This window comes from Candoia aspera, chromosome 6, assembly GCF_035149785.1.
Source record: "Candoia aspera isolate rCanAsp1 chromosome 6, rCanAsp1.hap2, whole genome shotgun sequence".
Taxonomy (NCBI): domain Eukaryota; kingdom Metazoa; phylum Chordata; class Lepidosauria; order Squamata; family Boidae; genus Candoia; species Candoia aspera.
In genome coordinates, this window is record NC_086158.1 from 47,893,544 (window position 1) to 47,904,403 (window position 10,860).

At 42.2% G+C, this 10,860-nt stretch overlaps 1 protein-coding gene across 1 annotated transcript in view; it reads left to right on the forward strand.

Annotated features, from left to right (window-relative positions):
- The window catches only part of POLL (DNA polymerase lambda), an 18,013-nt gene extending 7,369 nt beyond the window's left edge, over positions 1-10,644 (forward strand). The window contains exons 6-9 of the mRNA XM_063307071.1: positions 223-396; positions 1,014-1,142; positions 4,388-4,556; positions 5,116-10,644. Coding sequence (XP_063163141.1) covers positions 223-396; positions 1,014-1,142; positions 4,388-4,556; positions 5,116-5,480 — 837 coding nt within the window. The 3' untranslated portion in view covers positions 5,481-10,644. The remainder of the gene's footprint in view (positions 1-222; positions 397-1,013; positions 1,143-4,387; positions 4,557-5,115) is intronic.
- The last annotated feature ends 216 nt before the right edge of the window (positions 10,645-10,860 follow it).

Consider the following 10,860-nt stretch of genomic DNA (forward strand, 5'->3'; position numbering starts at 1 on the left):
TTGAGATTAAGACAAAAGGTTTGTAGGCCAAAAGTAAAAGAATTGTTTTTAAAACTGGCATAGTTTTCGAAATGCTAAGCATGGTTTCTTGGGATGGTGTCTGTATTAGAAAGTTGGATGCACGCTATGGATAATGAAACTCAGCATACACAAAATACTCAAGAGTAAATCAGGCTTGCAGTTTCTCTTTGAACTAGTTGCTGTTTCATTGTTTTCTTTCAGGAAGCCTGTAGGATTCCCGGAATTGGGAAGCAGATGGCAGAAAAGATTGTAGAAATCCTGGAGAGTGGGCATCTTCGAAAACTTGACCACATCAATGACAGTATCTCAGTGCTAGAATTATTTTCCAATATATGGGGAGCAGGAGTAAAGACTAGCCAGATGTGGTACCAGCAGGTAAATAAATTCTCTATCCTCTATATAGCAGTCACCTCTGTGGTCATTGCTTTTTATTTGTTCATGTTATATGATTGCCACAAGGCACTATATATGAGTATTAGTATTGCTACTGTTTTAGTTGTGATTTATTCAGGGGGGCCTCATCTGGAGATTTTATACTGTCTATATTGAACACATAATGCCACTGCCTTCTCCTCCTATCTTATAGTTTATAATGATACTATGTGTTAACATTTATTTGTATCAATCTTTTTTTCTTTATTACCAGTAGCAACAGTGTTTGTATTGGCTGTCCTATCTTGCAAAAGGGTCAGATTCATACTGAATCAGTGTTTTCCAGTAGCAGCGCCATGACCATCTTTGTGCGTGTGTATGTGTAAATGAGTGCTCACATGGTTTGAGGTATGCTTGTATCCAGTAGTGAAAAAATGGTAGCTACTCAGCATTGTATGTGATTTGCAGGGTGAATTAGGACAATAATACAAACAGTGCATCATGCTTTGTCATTCCGATTACACCATCAATGGCAGAGCTGGGTTCTAGGTTCTGTGGCATCTCTTATCAAGGATTACTGAAAACAAAATCCGTGTAACTCTGCTGTCTGTTCTGCACAGGGCTTTCGCACTCTGGATGACATCCGCACTAGGGCCTCCCTCACCAGCCAGCAGGTTATTGGCCTGAAGTACTATGAGGACTTCTTGGAACGCATGCCACGACAAGAAGCTGCTGAAATTGAACAGACTGTGAGTACCTTGTTGAAACTATGGCAAGATGTTGGCAGAAGATCATGTGCTATTTTTCACCAGAGTTTAACCATAAGGCTACTCAATCTTGGCTTTGTTGATGACTCATATTTTTCCTACTTGGCAGCTTGCCAAATAAAACTCCCCAAAATATTTTCCAGAGGGATGCCATGTTAAAGGAATACCCAAGAATCATGGTGCTCTTAAACACTAACATATTTTCTGTGTTGATTCCACCTATCTCCCAAACTTATTATTGGCATAGATATTATCTTTACTCTTATTTATATTATTTATTATTGTAATTTTATACTGTATATTTTATGACCGTTGTTTTAATTGATTATTGTATACCGCTCAGAGTCCCCCAATGGAAGGAGATGGGCGGGGACAAATCAGATAAATAAATAAATAAATAAATATTGTTGGGATATTTAGACACCTCCATTTTAGTTACCTGTTTCAGATGCTAAAACTGGGAGCCATCTTGCCATGCAAAGAGGCAAGATACCACAGCAAGTATATGGATGCGTTAGATCAGCTTATCAAAATGGCCCCTTCATTATGTAGAATGTAGAGAGTAAGAAAGATGACCTTGATGGAAATATCAAGCACCATTACATAGGCAAAAAGGGGTGAAATATTTTTTTAAGTCCAGAGAAACAAAGTAACATTTGGAAGCAGCTCAGGTAGGTACCTCCTTGATTTACGGGAGTGTAAGAAGGGGGAGGATGTACAGCACAATCAGACTTGCAAGATTCTGTTATTACAGCCAATCTCAATAAAAGTAGTTATAGCCTTCCTGTGGAGTTGATTTCCCAGTCTGATTACCTAATGGAGCTGACTTAGAAAAAGGCACCGCCTAGTCTTTATGACCTCATGCTTTCCACAACTGGAGAGCACAACTTTTTCCACTCTCAGAAAGCACAGGCTGAGGAAGGCTGGCTTAGCTCCGTTCCTTTTGTATACCAGCCACCCATGCCATGACTCTTAATGAAACCTCTTACTTGAAGCAATGTTATCTCTTCATATTTGCTCAAAAGCAAAGAAAGGAGCATGGCTCTAATCACATCCAAACTTCTGCTTATCAGAGGTCAATTTCCCTTCTTAGGCACATTTACTGCAGAAATTGATGATTGTTGATTTAATGTTTGATCCTGATGGGATTGTGTTTTCAAATAATCAGTGAAAGGACAGCCAAAGCTTCATGATCTCCCTGAAGAATCCTCAGCATATCTAGTAACACTAGAAAAAAATCGTGGCTGAAACTTTGAAGAGCCACTTGGAAATACTAACAGATTAGCTATCACATGGTCTGACTTAGGAGAAGGCAGCTTTCTGGATCTCCTTTTTCTGAAGTTGGGCTTCCTACCAAGTGACTGGGAAGAAATTCAAACCTCCATCCAGGTTAATACATTTTTCTTTCTATGCTCTGCAAGCTTTTGTACCTGACCTAAAATCAATCTAGTTAACCAGTATATTTCTGCATTAATTTTTACTTAGGAAGCTTTGATAAATTCCCAATATGTTATGCCAATCCTTCTCTAAATAATTCTCAGACTAACTGGTAGGATGGTTGAGAAAAACATCTGTGACTTTCTCTTGTTGCTCTCCTGGTAAGGAAAAGGTGCTTTGCACCCTTCTAGCCAAATGTTGTTGTTGTTTTCCTTGTCTTTATGTATTTGGGCTGGACCAGACCTCAGGCTCCTATATTAATGCAGCTCTTTAAGTTCAGAGACCTAAGCCACATGAAAAACCGTCTCATTGTTTCTCCTGTACAATGGAATTGCCATGGCAGCACTGGGCAGCATGACGCTGTCACTCAGTCACAGTGCTGCCCCTAAAGAATGCATAGCTGCCAGGTAGGGCATTACCCCTTACATAGGATTAAAGTTCTTGGGGAGCCTCCACCCTTGGGAATGGGCCTATTGTGGATTTGATGGGATTACTCTTCTCTTGCCTACCTCAGGGAAGAGACAAGAGAAAGAGGGGATTAGCTGCTGTCTGTTGAAGATCCAAGGTGCAGTATGGGGTTTGCGGCTTTCAAGAAAACTTAATTGGGGATGCAAAGGGGGCAGATCTGCATTAGAAAAGCCATAAAGGTGATTCCAAATGTTGCAGGGCAAAGGTTAATGGGTTTATTCCTCACTAATGAAGGATGATCCTGGAGACTGACAAGGGGCACTCATCCTCCAAACTGATTTCCCCCCTCTACTCCCTATGTTTTGAACCAGCAACCATGTCTTTGTTAGGTAAAATGGATGATTGGCATCATAATACCTATAATCCTGCATACCAAAATCGCCTTCAAATGATGCTTTAATAAAGACTGTAGGAAAGTGGCTGACAGGGAACTTATCATTGGGCGTAACCCTATTGGATTGGAAGTTCCAGTTCTTGATATTTAACTGCAGTTCTGAAAGGGCTGTCAGTTTCTTATGATTAAGGTCCCGTACATGATGCAGAAATAAGACCAGGCCTATAGCAGGAGAATCAGCCAGTCTCAGGAAAGGCTAAAATACTGGATTTCAGTGTGGAGTCTTCTGTGATTTTGCATGTGTCTTTGAGGCCTGGTCTTCTTATTTCTGTATCATGTATCAGCCGGTCTCAGGCAAGGCTAAAATACTGGATCCTTTTAAGTGTAGAGTCTTCTGTGACTTCGCATGTGTCTTTGGATACTAATTCTCCTATGCAAAGAATAATAAAAAAATGCCTACCCCCATTCCAACTCTTTAGATTTGCATCACAGGCTTCATTTCATTTAATTTTATTTTCCCAGTTATGCTGTATAATGACATTTTGAAGTATGGAAGGATTGTCATGAGTTTACCAAAAGAACAACAAAATCCCGTGATAGCAAAGATGTGTATGTTTTGTGTATCCCATAACTCATATAGCATATCTAACTTTTGTGCACATAGGAAATTTACATTGAATGGGCTCTGTAGAATTTTCCATGATCAAGAGCCAGGGCTGCCTGGCCCTTTCTGTGCTCCTTACCTCTCCCTATGTCTAACCGAAGCAGATTAAGTCTAATGGAATTTCCCTTCATTTTCATGATATACTTCACCATTCTTTAGAAAATATTTGGATTATGGTGGCACTGATTTTTCAGTTTGTTTTATTTATTATGTATGTCAAGCACATGAGATGCTGAGTAACTGAATCATTACAGTAAGTAGTAATTGAGAGACTTGAAAGTGGCATCTACAGAGCAGTTAATTTCTCTGATCTGTCTCTTTAAGGTTAGAGAAGCAGCGCAGTCTCTTATATCTGAACTAGTGTGTGTAGCATGTGGCTCCTTCCGGCGTGGAAAATCCACTTGTGGGGATGTGGATGTGCTGGTGACTCATCCTGATGGACGCTCCCACCAAGGAGTATTCAACAAACTGCTCAACATCCTTCATAAAAGTGGTATGAGAATGTCAGCTGGTTATGTGGTGGGGGTGGGAGTTCAGAACCATACACCTGAATCTTTACACCTTGAGAAAGATTTAGAGAAGCATAAGTAGGAATACAGAATAGGTACTAGTTTTATTAGCTTGAGCTGACCTTGGCACTTTTTCCTAAGGCTGAATACTGTAGACCAGTAGCTGCTGCTATACCGGGAAAAGCTTTCCTCTTTCTTTCTTGGACTTTGGGGTTAGTACTGGGCTGTATGTTTGTTCTCTAAGGTACTTGTTTAACTACATCCTTCACATTTGGGGTTCCTGTTCCTTTTCTTTTGCTTTTTAGGTAATAGAGTGCTATTCATCATGACAGGGCAGCACAGTTCACTGTGGTGAATATTATGAACAGGATGTCCTATCTTCCAGGAGATAGGACATCTTCCCTCTAATTATATTGATCAGGCAGGACCTGGGATTGATAGAACTAAGAGGGTAGCTTCTAGTGTCAACTTACTTCTGAGTGGGGAAATGTCACAATCCTTGCAGTAATGCTACCTGTCTCATATGTTGTGCTTTCCACTCAGGCTTTCTCACAGATGACTTGGTGAATCAGGAAGACAATAGAAGCCAGAAGAAGTATTTAGGAGTCTGCCGTTTGCCAGGCCCAGACAGGCACCACAGGCGCATTGACATCATTGTGGTGCCCTACGGAGAGTTTGCCTGTGCTCTGCTGTACTTCACAGGCTCAGCCCACTTCAATCGCTCCATGCGAGCACTGGCCAGGACTAAAGGCATGAGTCTGTCAGAGCATGCACTTTGCAGTGGTGTAGTGCGGGGACCAGATGGCCTCAGAACTGTCTCTGGGATTGTCCTGTCTACTCCCACTGAGAAGGATGTATTTGCACATCTGGGGTTACCTTACCGGGAGCCACATGAGAGGGACTGGTAAAGGGAAGAAAGGATGCAGCCTCAGTCAGCTACAGGGAGATATGGGGACCTGCATGAGATCTTTAAGGAGGCACTGGTATACCCCCTCCTCAGGAAACCATCACTGGACCCTACTATATTTTCTCCCTGTCTCCCACCTTCCCTTTTTGGGAAGGGTGGTTGAGAAGGTGGTTGCATTGCAGCTCCAGAGAATTCTGGAGGAAATGGATTATCTGGACCCCTTTCAGGCCAGGATATGGGACAGAGACCGCATCGGTCACACTTATGGATGATCTCTGGCGGGAGCGGGATGGAGGGAGTGCATCCATCCTGGCTCTCTTGGATCTCTCAGCAGCTTTCGATACCATCGACCATGGTATCCTTTTGGGGCGGCTCAGGGGGTTGGGGGTGGGCAGTGTAGTTTTGCGCTGGTTCACCTCCTTCCTCCAGGGCTGTTCCCAATCGGTGGTGATAGAGGAGAGATCCGGCCCTCGACCCCTCCATTGTGGGGTGCTGCAGGGTTCGGTTCTCTCTCCTCTCCTATTTAACACCTACATGAAACCACTGGGTAAGATCATCTGTCACCATGGGATGAGGTATCATCAATATGCTGATGATACTCAGTTATTTATCTCCATCCTGGGTGAAGTAAGTGATGCGGTCTCCACCCTTTCCAAGTGCCTGGGGGCTGTGGGGGTCTGGATGGGGAACAACAGGCTTCAACTGAACCCTGGTAAGACAGAGTGGCTGTGGATTGACAGCCCCTCGGGTTCCAGGAAGTTGTCTTCTTTGGTTCTGGATGGGGTGGCACTTCCCCATTCGGAACCAGTGTGGAATCTGGGGGTCCTCCTGGACTCGTGACTCCTGCTGGAAGAGCAGGTGGCAGTCGCGGCCAGGAGGGCTTTTGCACATCTTTGGGTGGTACGCCAGCTACGCCCATTCCTGGACCGAGATGCCCTCCGAACAGTCACTCATGCCCTTGTCATCTCCCATATAGACTACTGCAACGCTCTCTACATGGAGCTACCCTTGAAGAGTATCCAGAAGCTTCAGCTTGTTCAGAATGCAGCTGCGCGGACAGTTACCAGTGCTGTAAAATCAGCCCATGTGATACCACTGTTAAGCGAGCTGCATTGGGTACCAGTTTGCTTCCGGGTCCAATTCAAGGTGTTGGTTATCACCTTTAAAGCCCTACATGGCATGGGACCAGGGTACCTGAGGGACCGTCTCATCCCCATAACATCGACCCGCCCCACCCGGTCAGGCAGGGAGGGCATGCTACGGACCCCATCAGCAAAGGAATTACATCTAGCGGGGTCCAGGAGGCGAGCCTTCTCTGCAGTGGCGCCCACCCTTTGGAATATCTTGCCCCCGGAGTTGAGACGGGTCTCTTCACTCTTGGACTTCCGGAAGAAACTGAAGACCTGGTTCTGCCACCTTGCTTGGGAGGGGGAGAGTGACAGCTCCACCTGGGCATGGCTGGCGCCATAGCACCCCTTAGTGATTGTGTTCCATCTCCACTTGGATTTTATATTTATTTTATATTTATATTTTTAATGGTAAATTAGGTGGATATGTTTTTAATATTATTTTATTGTAAACCGCCCAGAGTCCCCCATTGGGGGAGATGGGCGGTGACATAAATTTAAATATCTATATCTATATCTATCTATCTTTAAACATACTGTATACAATTTGCTCGTTTTCCTTGAAACCTATTTGTGGAGACTAAACATAGGACTTTGGTGAGCAGCTGATTTTTTTCCCACTGACTGAAAAATTAACTCAGTGAGCAGTTATCAATGAACGAGACACTGTGATTATAAAGCATTTTGCACATTAAAAAACCAATTAATAAGTCTACTAAGGGTAAATGGGAAATTTACAGAATTGAAATAATTTTAAAAACATGATTTGCAGGGTTACTATCCATACAATATTTTGAAGATTTCCTATGGGAAAGACCACTTCATAAGTCTGTATATATATTGAAGGGATTTTGAGAATCTATTTCAAAAATTTTGGAATATTGTATGTCTCTTGAAAAGAGCTGGCTGGAGGACTTTGGGCCAATTACATTCTCTCAGCCTAATTCAACTCACAGGGTTGTTGTAGGGAAAATAGGAGGCAGGAGCATGATGTGCACCATCCTGAGTTACACAAAATGTTGCTGGGCTGGAAGGACAGGGCTTCCTCTTTTTCTCACCGAGTTTGCTTTCTTGCAGGCTGCTAGAAATCTGATCATTTGCAGAAGACTTTTGAAATTAGGCTGAGGGTTGCATGAAATTAGGCCAAGGATCATATATGGTTCTGGAGCTGCACTTGATCTATGGGAAAGAATTTAAATTGATTCATTATTTGCACTTGGAGATAACTCTTACGAATTACGTTATGTTCTGTATTAAGGAATATATTTAAAAAGTTCTTCAAATAGTAGTAAATATCACCACTGACATAGATGTCTGTATTTGCAGAGTACATATTAACCATAGAGACTGGTGTGGTTCTAGAGTTTGGAACTTTAGTCAGTGCTTCCTTGAGGATACCAGACTAAATGAAGTGAAAACGCTGCAGGAGGATAGGTTTTTGCTTGTCTGATTAGGTAATTTCTTAGCATCAAGAAAAATGGCAGAAATTTACAGGTAGTCCTCATTTAGAGGCCACAATTGGGACTGGCAACTCAGTTGTTAAGCAAAGCAGTCACTAAGTGAAACCATGATTGTGCTTATGATCTTACTTCAGCTTTCCTTTGCTTTACTGACCTGCAAAGGTTTAAATGTGAGGATTGGTTGCAAAGTTACTTTTTCATCACTGTTGTAATTGTGAATGATCACTGTCTGAGGCAGTCACTAAATGAGGACAGCCTGTATTTCTCTGATCATTAAACAGAGACAGAACAACTATGTTTTAGATTCGGCTTCCTAAATTCTCTGCCAAATAGACTCATTATATGTTAATTATAGGTACGTAAATTAGCTGGGTGCTGGATCCAGCTCCTGAGAAATTCTATCTAGACATACATAGAACTGTGATTTCCTAAGGTATTGCCTGTAGAATACCTTAAGGTATTGCCTGTAGAATACCTGGCTTCATTGCTTTCTGGACTAGAAACTTGCTCTTTCCTTTTCTATTTTTTTAAAATAGTATTACAGTTCTCCAATTCTCCTCAGTACCATTTCTTTTTTCTTTATAGTTTGATTAGGATGGAAACAGCCAAAACATGTGTTATCTTGAATAAACACAATTTCATAGTACTTGAGGAAATTGCACCATTCTGAGTGACAGTGGCAATCCAGAATCTTATGCAGTTGATTTTTTCATTACATGCTGTTTGATGAAGGTTGAGGACTATGAGTATAAAATATGCTATTTCATTGAGAAGTGACCACTCCCTAGTTTCCATGTTAGGGCAAAAGCTTGAACTAATTGTCTTTTCCAGTATCTTGCCATTCTGTTTTTATGTTAAGTCCAGCCTTTTGACTTTAGAGACTCCTAGAAAATTTCTTTGTATTTAATTCAATGTAACATGAGAACTTTAAAGGGAGGAGGGGGGCAGGGATTATCAACTAAAAACTGCACGTTAACTATGAGTAGTAAACTTTCAAGTATGTTGTATATTGCTGTTGCCATTGAAAGGATTTTGAAAAAGACAGGTGCAAAGAGTGGAAAGCTTAGAAGTTTGACAGGTACACCCTGCTTAGTTTGGCAAAAAGACTGAAAGGGGGGTTGAGTTGCTTGTCAAATATATTCTCTTCTCAGGTTTGACCAAGAGTCTCTTGGAAGATGAAAAACAAGAGCTTTTACGCTGCAGTTACACTAATTCCAATTACTACTACTTTGCAACTGGTTACTATGGGTGAGCCAACTGAGGACTGATGGTACTGGTGATAATTGGAAAGGTAGCCTGCTTTTGAAGGGTTTGCTCTCTGAGTTGTGGTAGTGATACTTTTTAGGAGACAACCTCAGTTGAATGTATTGGTTATTGTGGGAATTGGAAGACAATTCTTGACTCATCCCAAGGTAAGATTCAGTGATCTCATTGAAGGTAATATTTTCGCTCTCTTCCTTACCCCTTCTCTCTTGATCTGGGTTCAGAAGGAATAACTCATGTCCTACCCTTTGTGCTGGTGGCAGGGAGCCACAATTCACACCCAGGTACTAACAATAGCTCTAAATCATCAAAGCTTCTAAGCTCCTGCAGTGAATGATTTTACAAATAACTGGGATCAGCAGTTGGGCAACCAGGTGGTAAGTCAAATGAAGGGTCGGGGCCAGTGGCCTGCTTACAGCTTTCCTAGACTTCAGTGAAGCCTCTGCCCTCTATTTTATGAGGGGTCTCAATTTAACTCTGTTGGCTGTAATCTTCTTTTATAATGGATTTTTGTTTGCAAGAGATTTGGCCTGGATTCTGTGAGAAAATTCACAGTGCTAGATCACACATAGTTGTCAAGTAATTAGCCACTAGTTGCATTTTCACTGTACCATTGATTTTTTTCTCCTTAAGCTATAAAATCTACTCTAGAATAGTCTCATTAGCTTTATCCCAAAAAGTGTAGCTAGTGCGTCTTCCTAGAATGCTAGGCCTAGAGTTCAGATTTTCCACTTAGCCACGAAATTCACTGAATAATTTTGTTCAATTACCATCTCAGTCAAACCATACAGGGTTGTTATGTGGCTCTTCTAATACACACTATGATATCCTGCCTTGAGCAAGATGATATGTACCAATAAAAATTTACATTTACCCTTCACACTATTGTGTCCCAGAAGGCTCCATTTTGTTCCCTCTGCTGTTCAGTATTCGCATGAAAACTCAGAGAAGTTATCCTGAACTTTACATTGAGGTGCCATCAGTATAGTCTTAGCCCCACTGCTCCTTGCCATCTCACTCCAAGGTATTAGCCAACTTTCTGAATTTGTATACTTCACTGAATCATAAACTAACCAAACAGACTAAGTTTGTCTAACTCACTAAGGCACAAGGAACAACACTGACAACCAGGGCTTCTGTAAATGCTGTCACTAGGTCTTTAATCTGGTTAAACATTGCGCAAATGCAGCCAAGCACTGGTGGTGGTGAGGAGCGAAGCAGTGGCTCCACTGCAGAGGAAGAGAGGGGAACATCATTTTGCATCTGGCAACAAGGAGGACGTTGTTTTACCAGTGGGCTGTTCTGCCATTGCTTTCACCCATAGGTAAAGGTAAAGGTTTCCCTTGACGTAAAGTCCAGTCGTGTCCGACTCTAGGGGGCGGTGCTCATCTCCGTTTCAAAGCCTTGGAGCCGGCGTTGTCCATAGGACACTTCTGGGTCATGTGGCCAGCATGACTCACGGAACGCCGTTACCTTCCCGCCGAAGCGGTACCAATTAATCTACTCACATTTGCATGTTTTCGAACTGCTT